General features: G+C 42.7%; 1 protein-coding gene across 8 annotated transcripts in view; it reads right to left on the bottom strand.

The window, feature by feature from the left end:
* PACS2 (phosphofurin acidic cluster sorting protein 2) overlaps positions 1 to 23,862 on the bottom strand; it is a 394,365-nt gene that overhangs the window by 17,224 nt on the left and 353,279 nt on the right. For all 8 annotated transcript variants that reach the window (XM_069208861.1, XM_069208859.1, XM_069208865.1 and 5 more), the window contains exons 19-21: positions 9,216 to 9,258; positions 8,314 to 8,356; positions 8,059 to 8,191 (exon numbers count right to left, since the gene is read on the bottom strand). In XM_069208861.1, coding sequence (XP_069064962.1) covers positions 8,059 to 8,191; positions 8,314 to 8,356; positions 9,216 to 9,258 — 219 coding nt within the window. The remainder of the gene's footprint in view (positions 1 to 8,058; positions 8,192 to 8,313; positions 8,357 to 9,215; positions 9,259 to 23,862) is intronic.

The raw sequence follows: 23,862 nt of genomic DNA on the forward strand, positions 1-23,862 counted from the left end.
GCGCGTCGAAGTTTCGATCTCACGGTAGGCGTCGCGTCGATTTCTCCTTGGAAGTCGGGCGGCGTTGTCCTTGCGAGGCCGTGCGTCGAAGTTTCGCACTCACGGTAGGCGTCGCGTCGATTTCTCCTGGAAAGTCGGGCGGCTTTGTCCTTGCGAGGTTGTGCGTCGAAGTCTCGATCGTCCCGAGGGCGTCGCGTCGATCAGCGTCGGTGTGCGGCGTTTTTCTCGCCGCGAAACAAGCTGTGCGTCGAAATTTTCGGCGCACGGAGCGTCCAAGTGAAAGGAAGAAGTCTTTTTGGTCCTGAGACTTCAGGGAACAGGAGGCAAGCTCTATCCAAGCCCTTGGAGAGCACTTTCACAGCCAGACAAGAGTTCAGCAAGGCAGCAGGGCAACAGCAAGACAGCAGTCCTTTGTAGAAAGCAGACAGGTGAGTCCTTTGAGCAGCCAGGCAGTTCTTCTTGGCAGGATGTAGTTTCTGGTTCAGGTTTCTTCTCCAGCAAGTGTCTGATGAGGTAGGGCAGAGGCCCTGTTTTATACCCAAATGTGCCTTTGAAGTGGGGGTGACTTCAAAGAGTGGCTAAGAAGTGCACCAGGTCCCCTTTCAGTTCAACCCTGTCTGCCAGGGTCCCAGTAGGGGGTGTGGCAGTCCTTTGTGTGAGGGTAGGCCCTCCACCCTCCCAGCCCAGGAAGACCCATTCAAAATGCAGATGTATGCAAGTGAGGCTGAGTACCCTGTGTTTGGGGTGTGTCTGAGTGAATGCACAGGGAGCTGTCAACTAAACCTAGCCAGACGTGGATTGTAAGGCACAGAAGGATTTAAGTGCAAAGAAATGCTCACTTTCTAAAAGTGGCATTTCTAGGATAGTAATATTAAATCCGACTTCACCAGTCAGTAGGATTTTGTATTACCATTCTGGCCATACTAAATATGACCTCCCTGCTCCTTTCAGATCAGCAGCTGCCACTTCAACAGTGTATGAGGGCAGCCCCAATGTTAGCCTATGAAGGGAGCAGGTCTCACAGCAGTGCAAAAACGAATTGAGGGTTTTTTACACTACCAGGACATATAACTACACAGGTACATGTCCTGCCTTTTACCTACACAGCACCCTGCTCTAGGGGATACCCAGGGCACACATTAAGGGTGACTTATATGTAGAAAAAGGGGAGCTCTATGCTTGGCAGGTACTTTTAAATGCCAAGTCGAGGTGGCAGTGAAACTGCCCACACAGGCCTAGCAATGGTAGGCCTGAGACAAGGAAAAGGGGCTACTTAAGTGGGTGGCACAATCCGTGCTGCAGGTCCACTAGTAGCATTTAATCTATAGGCCCTAGGCACCTGGAGTGCACATTACTGGGGACTTATAAGTAGATTAAATAGTTCAATCAGGTATGATCCAAAGTTACCATGTTTACAGAGAGAGAGCATATGCACTTTAGCACTGGTTAGCAGTGGTAAAGTGCGCAGAGTCTAAAAACCAGCAAAAACAGTATCCACAAAGTGGAGGGAGGCAGGCAAAAAGTTAGGGGTGACTACCCTAAGGCTGTCAGGTCTATATTCCAAACTTAACTATACTCTACATCAGCTAATTATAGCCCAGGGATTGAACTACTAGTTGGGGATGTATGATGAAGTATGATTTAGATTACATTTAGAGTTCAACCATTTTATTCACGACTTAATAACAATTATGGCAGTAATTCTTCATTTTGTATGCAGGAGGTTATCCATGCTATAGTATTATAGCCTGATGCAGAGGGTTGCTAAAGGACCTGAACCAAACTGATAACGATAAATAGGACCTTTAACAAATTGTATAGCCAAAGGAGAAAGGGCTATTATGTCATCAGAATATTCTACCCACTGAGGATAGACTCTTCTAAATTAAAAGGGAAGAAACAGAAAGAAACACTGTAATGTTGGAGCAGATAGTCTAAACCAGCCCTAATTGGCTCCGAGCCACTCCATTGTCTTCAATGGAGCATTCAACATTCCATTGTTCTAATTAAGCATTATACCTGGTGCAGAGGGCAATCACTGTTGTTAGAGGCCCCAAACCAGAGTTCTGGGCCCAAGCCATAGGCAGTGGTTAGCTGTAGCTGGTGGTTACAGATGAGGCCCCAGGGTATGCATTTTTGGGGGCAGTACTTATTTTCCCTCATCAAAACTTTGACAGAGAACAAAAGAGTGAAAAACATGCAAGGAGGAGGAAGGGAAAAACTGAAAAACACTACAAAGGGAGAAAGCAGGAACCTGCAAGAGTGAAATAAAAGGGCATGAATTAAAGAGGCATGAGGTGGTATCAAGACTACACATCCTTGGTATTCAACATACTGAAAGTCTAAAGCACCGGAGGTGGCAAACCTTTGAGCCCCGGCACTTACTCTATTACAAATTAAGCACTGGATGTAGACGATGGTCTTTAACAACCTTTATAGACCGAGGCCTAAGGCCTATAAAGCTATTCAAATATTACACCCACTGGGGATAGAATACTATAAATTTAAAAAGGGAGAAACGGAAATAGACGCATTGGAATGTTTGGGAACAAGGTGGGTACCTACCGTTATGGGCCCTGGGGCACTTTTTATCTTCAATGGAGCTTTCAACTTTCCAAAATTCGATTACATGTTAGTGTGTTATAAAATTCCAACACTTGTGTGAATGTGTGCGTATTGATTTTGCAGCTCAGGGCAGGGCTGTGCATTTTCACCTACCGACACGAGGTTCTCTGACAGGTTTGTCTAACTCCTAATAACTTTCCTCACACAAGCATAACTCGGTGAAAGGGGTCAGTGACACCAGTACCTTCTTATTTTCTTCAAAAAGTAACAGTTTCCTTTTGGGACTTAGAAAATCTATTGGGTGTGACCCCAATATTTCCAGGGAACACAACGTGTTGGTTCAACTAAGATTGTTGTCCTGGGGTCTCTTTTTTCCACACTACTCTCTTAATTAAAGGAAGCAGTGGAAAAAAGTGTGCAAATATTACTGACCAGTTTATTAACAGAGCTTTCACGTGGGACATGGGATGTGAAAACCTGGGAGCGAATCTTGCGTATTTTCTTTTCTTATGAGCTGTTTTGAATAGCTCTAGGTGTGGAGTGTCCCACTTTAGAAAATATGAGTTGAAAATCCCAAGTTTGATTTGGGATTGAGTTCTGCTGAGTAATTCTATAAATTGCTGCCTGTCCCTGGAAGGTATCCTGCACGAAGGCGGATGCACCATTTGAGACCCCAGTGCCACAGCTTTGTGCAATTTGACGCAAAAGAAGGGCATGTGGCTACCCTTGCTTAATACATGACTGTCAGATTGTCTGTGTGTTTCGGTACACATTTGGAAGTGTATCTGAAACACATTTGCAAGTGTATCTGAAATACATTTAACACAGGAAACGGTGTTTTCCATTCCAACACACTGATGTGAAGTAATTATTTTACAGTGATCCAGAGTCCTTGAACTGCAAAGTAAGACACCTGTCTTCCCCATCCTTGAAGAGAGGCATCTGTTGTTAGTGTGATGTAATGCTGGGGGACTGAAAAGTGTTGCTTTCCACCAGAGCACTCGCTCCTTGATCTGAGGCGACAAGACTACTAGATATTTCCACTCCCAATACACTTGCGTCCACTAGGACTTCACCTACTACTTGGACGCATTTGTATACATGCATCGAGAACCAACTCTTCATTAAGTCCATTATGTCAAACAACTTCTTCAAGATTCTCACAGTCCGAGATTGTGATGGCTGAAAACTGAACAAAATGCCTGAACTATATGTACTCTAGCGTCAATTGGGAATTCAATTTTGCTCCCATATAATTTTGGTTCCTGAGTGGTGCAGATATATTTCATTACATTACCAGTAAACCCTAACTGGTGAAGCAGGGTTAATGTTGTTTGTGTATGGGACGGGCAATGACGAGTGATCTTTACTTTTCTGAGCCAATCGTCCAGATAAAGGTAAACATGACCTGATGGTGGAGTTGAACTGCCACAATGGCAAGACAATAGGTAAACAATCTTTGTGCATATTTTAGCTTGAAAGGGAAAACTGATTTGATTTTTTTTTTACTGAATTGATAATTCTTTCTCTTCACCATACAACAACAAAGCTACTTTTAATGAGTTGGGAACATAAATTTATGAAAGTAAGTGCCATTTCGGTCAGGCTGTGCTAGAAGTTACCTTCTTGCAGAAGCAGGAATATTTCCTGTAACACTGTCATCTTGAATGGAATGGTTTCTAAAGGTATTCAGGACCCGCGGATTCAGTATAGGACACACTAAGCTGCCCTTCTTTGGAGTCAAGTAGACTTCTTTGATCCATCTGATCCAGTGGCAAATTGTTTTGTCTCACTTCTTGGTTTAACAGTGAGTGATTCTCTTACCAATAATGGTATGTGATCTCTGTTAATTTTGTGCTTTTGTAGAGATGCAATTGCAGCTAGATGTGTGAACTCATTGAAGCAGTAATGCTGCACCATTGGCAATACACACGTCTGTTCCTATGCTCCATTAAGGAGGGTAAACCATCAACCTTCCCCCGACAGGTGTCTTCTGATCGAGGGGAAATGTGCACAGACTCCACTGCTTGGATGCTACAGGACTTTTTGAACTGAAGCCTCTGCCACACCCTCTGTGTCCTCAAACCCCCTCCTCCCTGAAACCACTGGTTGGTTATCTGTGTTGCGGCGGTGGTTCTTGTTAGGCGTTGTAGCTTACTCTGTACACTGAGCCAGGTAGAATCTATGCCATTCACTATGTCACTGGATTTGTGAAGTGTGCTGGGCGAGCGGGATCTTGCGAGTGACTGATCTCCTCGAATACATCATCCTAAACACTACTGGAGCGGTTGTGTCTGCACGGGGCAGAGCATAACAATACGCCTCACAGAGCTTGTTGGCAACCTTCAAATGAACGTGGTTGCGCCCACAGACTTGATAGCATTGGGGTCCTTATCCTTTTCAAGAGCTTCATCAACATGTGGACCAAACAAATGGAATCCACTGAATGGTCAATGTTACATGTATTGTTGTAACTCTCAGCAGAGCCCAGAAATGTGTTTGCCAGCTCAGCCGTTACCTCCTGCAGGGAACAGTTACACCAGATAAGCAGTGCTTGGTAAATCCATGACAAGGTTGCAGCACCCCCTGCGATCATTGTCACTGCTGCATCAAGGCAATCTTTCTTTGTCAGAAGGCTGTTCTTCAGTGGCACCCTATATCACAGACTTATTTAAGCATGTGGAACGCCACGGAATTGGGGGAAATATTCCTTCTACTACAGAGCGAATCCTGTGGTGTCGCTTTTTATGTACATTCTACTCTTGCTATTATGCACTGTGTCTTCACTCGGTTACTAGGTCCGGGCTTGATAATGCAACTGTTTATAAGATCCGTTAGTAACTTGTTAAAATATAAGCTTTGGCTCCACCAGGCTCTCACTTTAAACTATAGACCTTTTTGGTTTATCATTCAATCTCCTATGGGGTGCTTTCATTAGAGTAGTGAGGATTATTTTACAGTAGTAACACAGAATCGTCACAAATGAAATTCCATGAATCAAGTTTGCATTGCATGCTTTTATCACTGCAGCAGGCAGGCGCCTAGTTTTAGTCAGGACTCAAAGCTTAAGCCAAACCTATTCCATTTGCCAATGCTTAATAAAGTCATGCAGAGCTTTTTCCGACTGTTTTAACAAAGGCAAATATTCGACTGATCCCTATTTGTTTTAGACAAACATTACATGAGTAAATGATTCTCCTCTTGTTCTACAGCTATGGTAACTTCATTTTCTAATGTAGCCCATTGTAATAATTAATGAAATGCAGAAGTTTACATCTGTAGGTGATGTTTCCGGTTATCGGTCTCCAGTAAATATTTGTTCTACGCATCTTCAGAACTTTGGATGGTTCTACACATGCTTGGCCCAGTCTTCCTCTTTATTTGTTTCTGACTGAGGCAGTGGCACAGAAGGAGATCTTGGTGAAGTATCCTGCAAAGCAACTGTTTGATGAACTGGAGACTGTGTGTTGGTTCAGTTGCATTAGTACGTTAAGTAATGTAATACCTGCATAGATTGGTGAAAAGTCCTCCTCAATTAAATTTTATGTTTAATACCAGTCTTGCCTGAAAGTTATAGACTCTGTGATGAAGGACCGGTTGATCTGGATGCATTTGTGGGTCGAAACACATACTAATACTACAAGATGGCCTGTGATGAGGTCAATATAAATTATTTTTTATTGAGTACTAATTATCTGCTTTGTAGTAAAGTGTAAGCAACAAGCCTTTGTCAGCTCTTTTTGGGGTCACGTATGTTTTTAGTGTTGAGGCTCTGTCAAGATCGAATCAGTACCTGAAGAGGGAGTGCCAGCAAAAAATAACCTTTTCAGGCTGATCAACCTTTGGTATCAAAGGTACTTTTACACAAGAAGATCCGTGTGTTGCAAGCTAGGCTTTGAGGAACCTAAGTAGGATCTTGGAGTCTGCTCAGCCCCTTTTGACTTTGTCCTGTGCACTTAGCACCTTTTTTTGATGATACACATCTTGTAACCTGAGGCAGCGTCTCAGTATATCAGTCTTGCTACGAACTCTTGTTCGGACTGTTTGTCATCCCAAACTGTTCTTCGTCCTCCCGCTTCATTACCCTTGAAGGACTATAAGTCCTCATTGGCGTCAATGTTCTCATATGCACCCAAAGAAGTTTCAACTCGATTTTTCGACTTTATGGCGCATAGTAATCCTACCAACAATAATAAAAAGTTATGGACAGTCCGTTTACATAATGCGGACAGGTTGAATACCTTTCTGTATTGTGATAGAAAAAAGCACAGAATATATACCGGATACTGATCTGACTGTCCCGGCTTCTTACAACATTGAGACAGTATGGAAAGAGCTTACTCCACCCAATCCAGCAGGCATTCTCGCATGACCCGAAAAGGTGAATATACAGGATTCAATGAACAATGCATCAATTTAATGTTTTTCAAGATCCAACGCACTTCAGAAGTCGTTTATGCTTTTCTGTACTGTACCATATGTTCTTTGCTGTGGCGCATAAATCCACTTTTTCAGGTTGAAACACAATTTTGAAAGTGGAACTATTCATTTTATCTCCGATTTCGATGGAGGAAATATATTAATCAAAGGTGGAATTTGCATGCAAATATGTTGAGAGTTTTAGCTGCATGATCACAACTCACACCTCAAATCTGAAATCTATAAGTAAACAACCTGTAAAATTCCTAACTCAAAACAAGATGGGAAGATAATGCACTTCATGTGATCACAACAAAACAAGCTGCAAGCATACTAGTTCCGAGTTACACAGAGATTAATACATACACAATATTTTTGATGGTATTTAGGTTGTATTATGGTATTCTGCAGTATGGAGATTCTTTCATTCTTTGGAAAAAGTAGATAAGTTTTTATTGTGAACATCATTCTACCTCAAATCTTATGTGCAAGCATGTTTTGAATAGGAAAATATTGCCTCCATGTCATCAGCATGTTTTCACTACACACCATTTTTTTCAAGGGGATGAAGTAACTAAGGAACAGTCCTCTGTGGCTCAATATGTTATGTCTCTGCCTGGATTGAGTTGATGCATATTTTTCGGCCCTCAACGAGAAAATGATTTGAACTTCTAAGGAGTGTGGTAAGTGGTGACAGATGATTGAGTGTTAAAGCAGCTGTACATCAAAAGGAACCACTGTCCTGGCACTGTTACTGTAAACCTCACATCTCAAATCACTGAGAATAAGATATACCACAGATCCCTTCATATTGCTTTCTTAGAGGGCTTAGAGAATCCATAATAGGCCAGCACTCTATTTTTCTATTGGCTGATCCTGTTTAGGTTTTAATATTTGGAACAATATATGTTTGATCTTGATTAGTCCCTGAATTCTACCGATGACGGAGAATAGAAAATGGTGCAGTCCTCTTTAAAAAGCATTCTTTACTCTTCTCTACCATTTAGGTATATATTTCTAGAACAGTCAAAGGAATCCGTCACAGAGAGATCCTGGGAAAAGGTGACTGCTTACCAGGAGGTGAGGCTGCCAGTGACAGACGGGGAGGACGGTGGCGTTGGAGATGCTTCCTTGGCAGCAGGAGAAACAGATGGAGGGGTGGAGGAGAGGATACTGGAGCCCGAGGGAGTAGCATCATCAGAATCTCCTTCAGAAGGCAGGAAGGAAAAGGCATGTTAGTAATTAACCACACCACCCACTAAAAACTACCAGAAATAAAAAGGTCGCATGTGAGAAGGATGATTCTCAGAAACAAGGGAAGACACATACCTGACGTTGCAGAGGACTGTTCCACAATTCCAACCTTCACAACCTGAAACACAAAAGTCAAGGTCACATGAAGCCGGTGTGCAAGGGCCACAGCTTAGTGCTCTAGAGCAGCCTCATGGATAATGCATACCTACAAAACACCTAAAGCACCACCAACCAAACTTTCAAAGGCCACCGGGAGAAGTTACTATTTAAAGAAAAAAATGTGTCTACTGAGCTATTGCCAACATGATCTGGAATAAAGGATCTCAAGTGCAATAGCAGGCACATCAGGAAACAGTGGGTCTGCTCCCAGCCAGTTTACCAACACCTCAATGACTGGACTTTTTTTTTTTTTTTAAGAGAAGGAGCTCATCTCTTAAGTATCCTTTAACCCATGTATCCAGAGTACCATAATCTGCCCGTTTTCCAACAGATAATAGATCTTAGGCCTTTCCAATATAGGAACACTCTATACTCCCACAACTTTAACAATTTCTGTGTTTCACTTACGAACCATGATTTAGCATACAATGTTTGTTGTGCCCTTTGTACATTTTCAGAAAATCAGAGGCTAATTTTTCAGCAAAGCACATGCAACAACGGCTTCCAGACAGACCCTTGAAAAAGGAGCAGAATTTCTGCAAATCTTGGTTAAACCACTACATCAGACCACAATGTTGTACAGTACTTATCAGTTAATGAAACAAGAGTTAAGTACATGTACTAAATAAGCACTATTGAGGCTGCGAAATGTTTCCAGCACACTGCAGAATCTGGAAGCTGCATACTGCATATGGTAAAAGGTGCTTTGAATGTGTAGAGACAAAATTACACCTTGACCTACAGCTCGCTCCTAGATGGACTGCAAGCAGAAACAATGGATAAAGAAGAGTGTCCACTAACCTGTAGATTATACTTACCCCCACAAAGGGAATAAACTTTTGTGAGGAATCTTCATCCGGGCTAAAGGCAAGAGATAACAAAATATTTAAAGGCAGGCAATAAACAGGTGAAAGAAAAAAATAACCATTTTTCAATATTGTAATTTAATTCACCTAAAGCATGCAGAAGAAAATCAGATTTTTGCAAGCAACATTTTTTTTAAACATGGATAAGACCTCAATCCTCTCCAAGAAGCAGGTTTGGAATCAGCTTAGGCTAGAAGTAATTGGGTGGTTTCATGCAGTACATTTAAACTGAAAATTTACTTGCCTCAAGTTCCCTGCTTCAATCCCAAGTGTACACGTGTTTGCCTAAGTAAAAGACTGCAACAGCTGCTAGACAAAAACCATCCTTCACTGTGCATCTTTTAGCATTTTCCTATTCCTTTCTGGTGGACGTGGAACTTCAATGATTTTCCAGTATTATTAGCCACTTCGTATAACTTCCAGCTTTTCTGGAAAATGGTTTGCAATGTTGAACAAAGATCTGGGTGGGCTTCTGCTACAAAACAACATGCTTTCTTTGAGCCTGCTGCAATTCTTAAGAGAATCAAGGGCCACCAATCTGAGGATGTATTCAAAGTAAGTCAATGATGCATCAAGGACTGTTCTAATTCAATAATAAAACTTGCAAAAACGAATACATCAAGGATCCACCAACCACTAATTGATTCTAAATAAAAAATACGGCAATCTGGAATTCCTGTAACCAAGGTAACTGCAATATAGTTGATACACCTGTGACTATGCTCACAAATTTGAGGTCTTTTTACCAGCATGAAACAGGGGTTGGCTAACACGATGGAAATATGTTACAAAATGGTGGACTGAAAGATCTTAGCACAACCATGTGCCACTTTACACTAAACACTGTTTACATGTTAGAGTTGAGGCAATGTTGTGGAGAAGTAATTTTAATGTCTCAGAGGATAGGGCGGCATTAGGTATCATCACCCAGACCGAGATGAGGGTGAAAATCAGTCCAGCAACAGAGTTTCCAGGACAACGCCCAATGAACGATCTATACTCACTTCAAGTGCACATCAAAGGCCTCATAGCCTCAAGGTCACCCCTGTAGACCACAAAGTCAGTAATATTTGGTCTGAATGTGAAGTACTTTAGTCTGGATCTAACTGCCATAAGACGAGTAGCATTACTTTAAAGCCTACAATTGTCATGACTACCAAACTTTTAGGAATTTATTAAAAAAGACAATGTCCATTGAACAGAAATGACTATGGTGGTCATTACAACCTCGGCGGTCTTTTTACAAGACCGCCGAGGGACCGCTGTGCGGAAGACCGCCAGTAGTGGCGGTTTGCCACTCGGCGTATTATGACTGTTAGCTGCTCTCCGTCCTTTTTCCGACGGGGAGCCGCCAACAGCCATACTGGCGGGCGGCGGGGAAGTGGAGGTTGCTCCACCTTCACTGCCACGCCAACAGAACACCGCCCACCGAATCACGTCCTGTGATTCGGCGTGGCGGTGTTCTGTTGGCGGTGTGGTGTCGGCAGAGCAGCCCCCATGGCTCCCATCCCCTCCCGCAGGATCGACGGAACAGGTAAGTCGATCGTCCTTTAGGGGAGGGGGGTGAGGGGTGCTGTGTGTTGTGTGGGTGCATGGGGGTGTGCGTCTGTGTATGTAGAGGGGGTGTGTGAGTGCGTGTATGCTTGCAGGGGTGTTGCGTGTTTTGGGAATGAGTGCGTGTATGTCTGTGGGTATGTCTGTATGGATGTGTGCGTGTATGTATGAATGTGGGTGTGCGTGTCTGACTGTGTGTGTGGATGTAGGCATGTATGTCGGTGTGTGTGCGTGTCGTGTGTGTGAGTTCTGTGATGTTGGGGGTCGGGGTGGGGAGGGGGGCCCTGCCACCTTTGGGGAGTGGTGGGGGGTGTAGGGGAGGGAGTCGGGGTGGGGGAGACCCCTATCAGTGCCAGGGAAGGAATTCCCTGGCACTGATAGTGCTTACCGCCATGGATTTCATGGCGGTTCCAACCGCAGGAAATCCACGGCGGTAAGCCGGGTCAAAATACCGCCGGCGGTATAGTGACGGCCGCCGGGCTGGAGACCGGGGTCTCCAGCCCGGTGGTCGTCTCCGCCCTGGCGGGCGGAACAGAGAACCGGCGGATGACCATGGCGGTGACCGCCATGGTCATAATAAAAAAAAAAAAAAGACCGCCAGCCTGTTGGCGGTCTTACCGCCGCTTCTCCGCCTTCCGCCAGGGTCATAATGACCCCCTATGTTTGCATGTGTAAAGCTAACCTGCAGGAATTTCTGCAAGAAGAAAATCTACAGATTATAATTTAGGGTTTTTCACCTTGCATTTTTTCTCCACGTGGAATATATTTTTCTATGAGGAGAAATCCCTTGACATATATCTGCAGAAAACATGGAGTGTCTATTGTACACACAATTGGTACACCTAACCTGGCATTTTTATCCCTAACATCAAATGCACAACACCGGTGTGAAAATGCATTCAGAATACTAGTGAATATTCAAAAACCTAGATCTGTGGCTCTCTACCACATTGTTAATTTTCAATCTATTTAACTTGTCAATGCGGTAATCCAAGTCCCTACTGCTAACCAGGGAAAGGCAGTGTGCTGGTTGATTTTCCACAACTATAACAAAAATTATTTTAAAATCCATAAACTCTTCAAATCCTGGTTTAGTAAAACAGGATTTAGGACCTCACTCAAAATGCGTAAGGCTTAGGGCATGGAGAACTAACATTCTAAATGTTATGGGGAATGGCCCTTTTTTCTTAATTTCATTAGGGCCCTTGACACCCAAGCGATGCCACTGCATGCATCATGTCTTAGCTACAAAAATGAGTCAAAAGGTAAGAAAAAATATTGAAATTTTGATTGATTAGGATGGAGGATACAGGCCAAGGAGGGGGCTGTTAGAAACAAGATAGCCACCAACTTGACAAAATTTAAAAGTGACCTCAAAAACTATTATGAGTTCTAAATACGAGTGGAAAACAAGGAGAATGGATTTTTAAAAATGCATCGAAACTGTGAATATAGTTACAAAAGTTTCCACTACTTTTTTAGAAGGAATAAATAAGTAAATGAATGCTGTTTGCGTTTCGATTCAATGTCACTCACTTGAAGCACTTTAGATAACAGGGACCTTACAGATACATCAGGGCCATTTGTGTTCAATTTCTAAGGTTTACTGGCTGGTAAAATCTCATTACACTAATATGTCTGTTATGTTAGTAAAAGAGGACATAATGGTCTACGCGTCCCACTGTCAAGCAAGTAAGTAGCTTGGCCTCTCACATACTCAACTTTAGGAAGAAGTGAGATTAAATAATGTAACCAATGACACAGATGACATCATTGTATGATCAAGCACAATCTGTGATGAACACTAGCTCTGTGTCTACCAAATACATGACATCGTAAAATCACACAGTAGAGGATCCTTTAAGACACAATAACACAACATCGCACGGTTTATACTGGGCACAAAGTCAATGATCTACGAGTGCACATGAACGAATATGGTTAGATTTTCTGATTTTCAGTGTTATTTTTGGGGAAATTCTGGTGATATTTTCAAGTATTTTACCAACTTCTGAAAATCAAAAGGTTATCTGTGTTAATGCTTTTCTGCATCACAGAAATGTGCCTGGGACTGTATTTTTCCACTGAGAAATAAAAACACATGTGGTAGCGGTGCCATCTATAAAATGAGGTGTTAAATGGTTTACGAATATTAAAAAAAGTTAAATGCAGACATATTTCTGAAAGCTACCTAAACTGTTGATAATCCATTCAGAAGCAAATAGCCCGGAATTTATCACATGAGTGGAACTGACAGCTACCATGAAATTCATATTTATAAGACACATGGAGTTTTACCTCACAGGACCACTGTTTTCTCCACATCTGCCAAAGAATGTGCATTCTTTGCCATGCTTTTCCCTCGGTTTTCAGTAAGCTCGCAGGATCATAGCATTTTGTCTATTTACCATAACATTTGTGTTGACACACCTGGCATGTTTAGTGAAGAGGTCATGTATTGGACTCCGTATGCGAGTGGTGTTTTCCTTGTTAACATTCAGCTATGTCGATAACACATTTTGTAGCACGTTTCCAAACACAGACAAACAACAAAGGCTCTTTTTAGAGCTACCTTTCCTATTAGTACCGGTCTTGTTTTTGTCCTTTCTTGGAGAATTTTTTTTTTTTTTTAAACTTAGAAATTTCTCAAAAGTCACAATTTCAAGCTCATGACTTTCCCAGTAGTTGCAAATTAATACACAAAACCGTTTTTTGATTCAAGAATGTTCCTGCTCCTTTTATTATTTACTCTCACCCGCTGGTACTTCAAATGTACTTTAAAATTGAGGCTTTTGTGTAGTTTTAAGATTTGTTGTATTCTTGACAAAATCCGGGGCTGGCATTATTAAGTAATGCATGTGTGCACCCCGTTCACCATGTTGGAACTTCATCCTAGTGACCATGAGCCACATGTCCTATCCAGTGCTGTGTATACATATTGTAAAGACTGACCAGAAATGACCTTGTTTACCCTAGTCAGCAAGGGGCAGGAACATGCTGCATAAGATATAAGAACGGTCATATCAACAGGAAGCTGAAAGTTAGCCTCTTGACTAATTGCCACATTAAAGTTTGAGCTAGGTGTTTGCCTAATAATTAGTCAGGATAGGGTCTAAGGGCAGTTATAGGAGCAGATGCACTTCAGGAAGGGGTCATATAGCAACATGTGCTAGTGCGCTTAAAGGAGGGTCCTTTTCAGCAATTCAGTTGGGGGTGGGTGGGGGCACAGGTTGCAAACATTTGATTGTGTGACACTGCCACTGCAACCGTGACAGTTCCAAAACAGCACAAACAGGGATCAAAATGGGAGCGTACGAGCACCGACTGACTATGGTACCGGTAAGGCTCTAAAACAGTGATGACACATTTGCTATGTTCAGGGAAAATTCAGATAAGGCTTCAATACTAACTTTAAGCCTCAGGTGCGGATTGAATAAATACAGTGGCTTTCCACTCCGACAGGTCCCAGAAAGCTTTGGAGCAGGTGCACATATGTGGCAGCCATGTTTTCAGTGGAGATCTAGAAAGACTGGCAGCTTCCAGTATTGATCGTTTCTAAAGTACCGAGCAATTGTAGCCTTGAACTCTATCTGAAACTGCATTTGTATGCGAATATGCCTCTCTGGTTCCTTTCCTTGTACTGAAACACAACAATTTGGTGTGGCCCTTGGTATTCTTCACTGTGATCCTGTTGTCTTGTTACTTTGTCTGCCGGGACTTCATCTTTCTTAATAACAAAATTTTAGTGTATTTTGACTGTTTCCGGATTTGGGCGCGACCTTTATCATAGATTTATTGGGTTCCTCTCTAGATCTGGTGTAAGAATGTTTCCGCTGGCAGAATGAAACATCTTTTTGGGGGTCAACATGGAACTTTTAAAATTGGACTCCATGTCTCATATTCATGCCCCTTCAACCACCCGTTACTTCAACACTACTGCTTTGTCGAAAAAAACACTGCCAGGTTATCTTTGACTTTACACTACTTCAGATGCAGGTCTCAATCACAACATTGCTATGCTTGTAATCCAGATAAGACTGCACACCATAGCCTCAATGCCTCTGAAGACCATATCAACTACACGGTTGTGTATTGTACAAACTCACCAATCACGTACAACAAACAGCAAGAAGTGTTCATTTATCTATCTATCTATGCGACGCAACACATACTTTAAAGCCACATATTACCGCTGAGCAAATCCATCTTCAGATATCATATATTGTCTAGAGTGCTGTAAAATGTTACAGAGGAGATACCATAAGGTAAGTTTTACATGTGGACAAAATGACACTGGTCTTGGTGAAAGCTGATAATATAGAACCTTTGTAGCATCAGTGTCCACTTGGAATGAGAAGACAGGGTGATTTCAGACTGCCATGCGAAATCCTATAGCACAGTGAGAATATGTTTTGCTACCATATTCCAGAAGGCCCCAGCAAAGGAACATACTTTGGAAAATACTTTGCAGCATGTGTGTCTGTATTCAATGCAGGGCTTAGGAAGGAAACTGGCACACATATGTGAGTGGCACTGGTGTGACCTTGCTTGCAGCATCCCAACCCATATTTCTTCATGCAGGTTTTCAGCAGTTCAATATGCATATATTCAAAGGAAGGAGTGCAAAGGATGAAACAAGTTAAGCTGTCAGACACTATGCAGCTCATCGGTTTACAGGCATGACATGCTGGAGTCATGCGCCATGATGAACAAACCGGGGGATACAGTAGTGCGCAGAAGGGAGATGTGAAGAGGCGAGGAGAATAGGCAGAGGCAAGGGTCAGGTTTGCTGAATTCAGTAAATTTGCCAAAAACTGATTTCATGTCATTCCAAATCAGGAAGAAAATACCAGCAGGACAATGAACTAAACTTGTAAATAAAAATATGAAAGAAAAATAAAAAATTATTAAAAAGGCACATATGCAGAGGCTGGTCTTTAAAAAAATATATATATATTTTAACCCCGCCTCCCTTTCCCCCAAATATCTAGAACTTGTTTAACAGTGTTGATTTCAGAAAACAATGTAGTAAGGCTAAAATAACCTCCTCGCGCCCCCCCCCCCCTCAGCCCATGGTAGAAATATTTAAGGATAAAGAACAATTGTGTCAGAGGTGACCCGTGTTGTCTGTTCAATTTATTGTTTATAGAAACTTCATCTGTGTATATAAACATATTTATATTGTATGCAGTAACATCTGCAAATATAATTTGCCATGTTGCTCAGGTTGCTCTGAATGCAGTGCACAGAGATGAAACACTGCTGTCTGCCTGTCATACACTTCAACCAATACAGCATGTTCATATTTTTCTATAATGACATACTTTTTCTTTCCTTTATATTTTGATTAATTGTTGTTATAGTTGGTGATTGGTGTTCTGCAGATTTCTCTCATTTAATAAAGTTAAAAGTAGAAAGCTTTAGCTCACACCTACTTCTCTTATTTCACCATTGCTGCCACATGATGTCACTGCACAGAAAAAATCTTCAAAATGCAGATGGTTGGCTATTAATGCGCCAGCTCAGCAGCCTCGCTGAAGTAACTTAAAACTTGTAATGCTCATACATTCGGACTAGCAGCACCAAGCTACTGGGCTTGCAGGCTCAGCTTCTCCCAGCGACTTGTTAACTGGTAGGATAGTGGGAAATGTACTAACTTGACTTGATTGCTTCGAAGAAAGATCAGTTACTCATCTAGTAACCTACTGCCTACTCATTCTTTTGTTTAATCTGGAAACCAAAACTAAATATTTAGAAGTTGCAAGGACAGCGTTGAAGGTGACCAGCAGAATATTAGGTTTGAAGAGCAACACATCTGGCAAGATATGAAAATAGGCAATTAGTACTTTTCTAGCAAACTTATTTGGACAACAGACTTTACCTTCACATTGATGAATCCGGCAGCCCATGTCTACATTTCCATGTTATGGAATATAGGTTTGGCTTTGGCCCTAAATTAGTCATGGCCACCCCTGAACTTGGTTTGCAGGTTTTGTACTTTATTTTTAACCTTGTTTTAAATAACAAAAAGTGTTTTCCTTCATTTGTAGTTCTGCTAGATATAAAAGTCCTTGCAGTAATCACCAGTGGGTCAACTATCATGCTCACGTTTGTTGAATACTGCGTGGTTCCTCTAGTAAATATGTTAATCTAATGCCAGCTTTCAATGAACAGCTCTCTTCTCCTACCACCAGTTTCTCTTACACTTATGCAAAACTGTCTCATTGATCAGAAATGCCAAGAAATACACCCAGTAAAAAAATTAAAAGGGGAAGCTGAGTTGTACACTGGGGACATAAGATGGGTTTTTAGTCGTGACTTCTGTCAGAGGCTGTCAAACTCTACAGAGGGTTGTGCCCTTTGGACTGGAAGAAATTCAGCATGGTGATGAAATCAGATGACTTTAAAAAAAAAAAAGCAAAATACTGTCATCGTATAATGGCCAGACAGTTGGTACAGTTTGCCCCCCACCCATGTGAACAACTCATTAATGTTCCATATATCAAGGAAAGGTTTGTCCTGCCAAACTATGTCAGGATGAGAAAGATTTCAAACGTGAAACAATATGGCTGAGTTCTGGCTCATATTAGGCCCTTTAAAAATAAATGCTCTTACAAAGTTACAAGTATTGTATCTCAATAATGATCAAACAAAAGGGACCCTTGACACAATGCAAAGGAGGAGAATGTAGAGATGAAATGAAGGAACCAGTGCAGCCTTCCCAGCCTGCACTAACTGTTGAGCTCATCTTAAAAAGACCAGCCTCAGAGAGGATAACAAAGGAAAGGGAAGGAGGGCACGAGGACCCGGAGAAACTCCGATACCTTAAGTTAAAATCAAAATGAGAACTCTTTTTCCTTTTCAGAAGGCGACCGAAAAGAAAAAAATAGATAAAACACAAACATTATTACACAACCATAGAAAAAAGATAACAAATGTACTTGCGCCCAGTGTATATTCTGTGCTAAAGGGTGCTCCATCCAGACTAAAACTTTGAAAGCAATTATCTGAAATATTGCTGCAACATTTACAGTTTTCTCTGTCTCTATGGCTTGGCGATTAGTTTAACAACTCTGCTTATTAATTCTAGCCCTCCTCAGAAGCCATACCATAGTAGGGAAAGACCAGTCAGACAGTATAGCCCTATCGGTAAAGTAAACACCTGCACCCTTCAGAGAGGAACTGGATGTAAAGTCCTTCAGGAAACCGGTTTATGACCTTTCATTTGTATCAATACCCACAGTGAATGAGACATTTCGTTGACAGCTTGGAGTGAGCTGAGTGGAACCCTGTGACATCTTGTTCCTGGTAGATTCTAGGACCACACAGTTTGAGATGGGGTGGAGCTGGGACGGGAAATGTTACTTACCTGTAACCAACCTGTTTGCAGCTTCTTGTGTGGTACATCATTTGCAGTGCACTATCCCAACATCTAGGGTTGGGTTCAGAAAATAACAACATATTTACTCCAAAAGATAAAGTTGATTTCAACATGATCGTGTAGCTGGAAACCACAATATGTATGCACACAGACTGTACGTTAGATTATTGTGTTTTCCACCATTGTACTAGGCAAGTTTGCATGTGTGCAGTTATAAAAAGAAAAAAAAAACTTTTTAGTAAAGCTGCATAACACCTCTTTTACTTTCACAACACAAGGACATGGGAGATGCATGTGAACCACTCATTTACAGGCAAGTATCAATTTCCGTATGCAGTGTCGTACATCATGCGCTGCGCATACACTTGAAGTACCTTGTCCAATCACCTTAAGGCTGCAGCAGACAGAAACTGAGGTAGTTGTAGTGATCAATGTTTGTAGAACTCTTTGAACCCACTTGTTCCTTTCTTTCATTATTGAATATCCACATAGTAGTGTTCAGTGAGTGTGTGCACAAGTACACGTTGCTGCCTTACAGTGTTTTTTTGTTGGGAAAAGTACTGGTGACACCTTTCGTGCGCATGGAATGATCCTAGGGCATTCCCATGAGCTGCTTATTGAAGCATACATAGCAAACCTAAATGCTTCATACAATCTGTCTGGTTATACAACGGGATCAGCCAGTTCTTTGGGTGAAAAGGAAACAACTGTTTTGTCTTGCATAAGGTTTTGGTTATGGTTATGGTTATGTCAATGTACAGTACGTGTTCTTTTGACGTCCACTGAATGTAGTGCTCCTTCTGTTCTCTCTAAAGGTTTGTAAATTATATTAAAAAGTCAATTGTTTGATTAAGGTCAGAAGGTGATAAAAAACAATGGAATGATGCAAGGTTGTGTTTATAGGATTGCCTTGTCTCTGCAAACTTGAAGGAAAGCTTCATACACTGACAGAGATTATATTTTACTGACTCTGTAAAAGGAAGGAATTGCTTTAAGAAAACAAAACTTTCAAATTTACGGCATGTAGTGACCATGAATGTACTAGCTCAATAGGTGGGCCAATTAAACCTGTTCAGACAATATTAAGATCCTATTTGAGTATCCAGGGTGGCCTCAGTGGGATAATCATTTTATGGAGGCTTTGATAGGAGGAATCTTCCAGGGTTAAATGGATTTTCTGTCTTATAAATAGGTGGCAACTGCAAATAAATGTTTGCAGATGGAAGTTTTCACAGTAGTGAACAAAACGTTTCCATTTCGCTGCATAGCATGTCAGTGCAGTAAGGCAATGTGCTTCCTAAAGAATACTTGTACCCTGTAAGATATGTTAACTCATTTCTATGAACTGAGGAGTAAACTTTCTAGACTGAGGGCCCGATTTAGATTTCGGTGGACAGGTTACTCGGGCACAACGGTGACGGATATCCCTTCTGCAGAAATATAAATCCTGAGCTAACTCAATGGATGTCGATGCCGGGATTCAATGTCTTTCCTTCTGAGGTGTAGAATACGTTAAATATGTCACCTAGTACTATCCACTGTTTGTTCAGGGGCTTACAACCCTTTTTTTTGTTTAGGAAAAATGTAGTCTCAAAGATGGAGCATCCAACTTTACATCTGAACTCAAATGCATAAAAAGTCATCTAAGGTCGAGTCTACATGTGGAGGTTTTTGGTCTTCGCTCAGTCATCAAGTCATTCTCAAAACCAATATTCAATCTCTTGAAGTAAACAGGTTGTAATATTTTGAACCCAATACTAAAGGCAGGATAATGCACAGCATGTGATCTACAGCAAGTCATGCTGCAAGCTGCAGAGTTGAGACTTGGAGTTTGTGTTGCTAAGATGAGCAGATGTGAGCAGAACATGAGGCTCTGACTTAACTTAGCTCTTGCCAAAATCTGGAGCCTTCTGAGAAACCACATCTGGAGGTGAGAGAAGCAGATCCCAGGACATCAGCTCTCCTAGGGACTGCCAAAGAATGAAAATCTGAATCCGCCTATAGGATGTGAACTGTGGCATACTGACTTTACACATACATGTTGATTCACATAATTGGCAGTGACAGCAAAAGTGAAGTTGTGCGGTATCAAATGATTCAGTCCTTGTTACCAGTCAGGAGTGGAAACTACAGAAAATTACTAAGGCTCTGGGATTGCGCTTAAGTTTTATTTCTGCATCGGTTTCCATGACCCCCGAGACTTGGGGGTAGCAAGGACTGTGCCAGCGCTACCAAAAGGCAAGCTAAGGAAAGCAGCTGCCAACCCAGGCTACCTCTAAGTGATGTCCATGATTTGCTGGGGCCAGTATAACCCTTTGCAACCTCTTCCATGCCTCCGTGTTAAAGAATGCTGCAGGTCAGATGTGTAACCCTACCCTCGCCCACCAAGACAGTGGAAGAGCTCAAAGACCGGAATACTAGCAGAATGGACATCACATTCTAGTTCTTCTAATGCTGTATTTGGAATCAATGCTCACAACATAAAAACAGTGAATTAAAATTATTGTGACAGCCGCTAAACTGGCAATGTAGCCTCCTTTGCCAATTCCACTCATTTGTAACTGATAAAGGTTCTATACTTGGACTAGGGATTTCTCTACTGTAGACCTCATCAAGCGCAAATTACCCAACAGAGTCCAATGACGAGCTACCTGGGAACCAACCTGCTTGCCCCTCTCAAGGGGGAAAGGCTACAGACTCTCTCCCAGGCATACATTTACCCAGTCACCTTTCTCTATCTTGTGAGTAGGGCCATCAATATGTTTTCCCATTCTTTCACCGCCCAGGCTTACCCACTGTTTCAACCAGGTAGGTACTGATTTCGTTCCTGGAACTCTCCCTCTCATCTCTTGAAAAGGACATTTTTAAGAAACACTATGTACAGTTGTGCGTTATGCCCATATCATGTCATTCCTCATTACCCAAGATTGCTAACAAGCGCCATTTGAATGGTACCCTTTATCAACCTATCTGCTCTCTCTACCATACCAGTTCCCTGTGGATTATAGAGAGAGGTACAAGAATGTTTGACCCCACATCGATCAAGAAAACAAACCATCTCAGAAGACGTCAATTGTGTACCATTATCAGTGCTTAATATTGATGGAATTCCTTCATCACGAAAAAATATTTTCTATTTCACGAATGGTGGTTTTGGTGGTAACATCCCTCATACACTTCACAATAAGCCATTTAGGGTATACATCCACCACAACAAGAGCATGACGCATGTCTCCAGACAACTCATGCATAGCACCAATGAAGTCTAATCAAATGGTGTGCCATGGTTTGCCCGGATCAACAATATGTCCTTCTACTGATCCGCTGCCGACTTTTAGTCTTTTCTCACTTTCCTTGCAGACTACACACTTCTCAACCCACTCTACCACCTGATTATCCAAACCAGGCCACCAAAACTCACGCTTCAATCTTTTCTTTGTCAAATTACCTTCATGACATAATTTAATCAACTTCACTCTCAACCCACTAGGTTGCACAAGACGGTATCCTCTCATAATCACACAGTCCCCCAACACACTGAGTTTGTCTAAAGTCTTGAAAAATAGTCCCATGGTGTAGGAGGCTGGACTGGCTTGTAGTGAGTACCAAGGGGTACTTGCACCTTGCACCAGGCCCAGTTATCCCTTATTAGTGTATAGGGTGTCTAGCAGCTTAGGCTGATAGATAATGGTAGCTTAGCAGAGCAGCTTAGGCTGAACTAGGAGACGTGTGAAGCTACTACAGTACCACAAGTATCACTTGCACAATATCATAAGAAAACACAATACACAGTTATACTAAAAATAAAGGTACTTTATTTTTATGACAATATGCCAAAGTATCTTAGAGTGTACCCTCAGTGAGAGGATAGGAAATATACACAAGATATATATACACAATACCAAAAATATGCAGTATTGTCTTAGAAAACAGTGCAAACAATGTATAGTTACAATGGGATGCAATGGGGACACACAGGGATAGGGGCAACACAAACCATATACTCCAAAAGTGGAATGCGAACCACGAATGGACCCCAAACCTATGTGACCTTGTAGAGGGTCGCTGGGACTATTAGAAAATAGTGAGAGTTAGAAAAATAACCCTCCCCAAGACCCTGAAAAGTGAGTGCAAAGTGCACTAAAGTTCCCCTAAGGACAAAGAACTCGTGATGGAGGAATAATGCAGGAAAGACACAAACCAACAACAATGGATTTCCAATCTAGGGTACCTGTGGAACAAGGGGATCAAGTCCAAAAGTCACAAGCAAGTCGGAGATGGGCATATGCCCAGGAAATGCCAGCTGTGGATGCAAAGAAGCTTCTACTAGACAGAAGAAGCTGAGGTTTCTGCAGGAACGAAAAGGGCTAGAGACTTCCCCTTTGGTGGACGGATCCCTCTCGCCGTGGAGAGTTGTGCAGAAGTGTTTTCCCGCCGAAAGAACGCCAACAAGCCTTGCTAGCTGCAAATTGTGCGTTTAGCGTTTTTGGACGCTGCTGTGGCCCAGGAAGGACCAGGATGTCGCAAATTGCGCCAGGAGGTAGAGGGGACGTCGAGCAAGACAAGGAGCCCTCTCAGCAGCAGGTAGCACCCGGAGAAGTGCCAGAAACAGGCACTACGAGGATGCGTGAAACGGTGCTCACCCGAAGTTACACAAAGGAGTCCCACGTCGCCGGAGACCAACTTAGAAAGTCGTGCAATGCAGGTTAGAGTGCAATGGACCCAGGCTTGGCTGTGCACGAAGGATTTCCGCCGGAAGTGCACAGGGGCCGGAGTAGCTGCAAAAGTCGCGGTTCCCAGCAATGCAGTCTAGCGAGGTGAGGCAAGGACTTACCTCCACCAAACTTGGACTGAAGAGTCACTGGACTGTGGGAGTCACTTGGACAGAGTTGCTGGATTCGAGGGACCTCGCTCGTCGTGCTGAGAGGAGACCCAAGGGACCGGTAATGCAGCTTTTTGGTGCCTGCGGTTGCAGGGGGAAGATTCTGTCGACCCACGGGAGATTTCTTCAGAGCTTCTAGTGCAGAGGGGAGGCAGACTACCCCCACAGCATGCACCACCAGGAAAACAGTTGAGAAGGCGGCAGGATCAGCGTTACAGAGTTGCAGTAGTCGTCTTAGCTACTTTGTTGCAGTTTTGCAGGCTTCCAGCGCGGTCAGCAGTCGATTCCTTGGCAGAAGGTGAAGAGAGAGATGCAGAGGAACTCGGATGAGCTCTTGCATTCGTTATCTAAAGTTTCCCCAGAGACAGAGACCCTAAATAGCCAGAAAAGAGGGTTTGGCTACCTAGGAGAGAGGATAGGCTTGCAACACCTGAAGGAGCCTATCAGGAGGAGTCTCTGACGTCACCTGGTGGCACTGGCCACTCAGAGCAGTTCAGTGTGCCAGCAGCACCTCTGTTTCCAAGATGGCAGAGGTCTGGAGCACACTGGAGGAGCTCTGGACACCTCCCAGGGGAGGTGCAGGTCAGGGGAGTGGTCACTCCCCTTTCCTTTGTCCAGTTTCGCGCCAGAGCAGGGCTAAGGGGTCCCCTGAACCGGTGTAGACTGGCTTATGCAGAATTGGGCACATCTGTGCCCAAGAAAGCATTTCCAGAGGCTGGGGGAGGCTACTCCTCCCCTGCCTTCACACCATTTTCCAAAGGGAGAGGGTGTAACACCCTCTC

The sequence above is a fragment of the Pleurodeles waltl genome, chromosome 9 (assembly GCF_031143425.1).
Source record: "Pleurodeles waltl isolate 20211129_DDA chromosome 9, aPleWal1.hap1.20221129, whole genome shotgun sequence".
NCBI lineage: Eukaryota > Metazoa > Chordata > Amphibia > Caudata > Salamandridae > Pleurodeles > Pleurodeles waltl.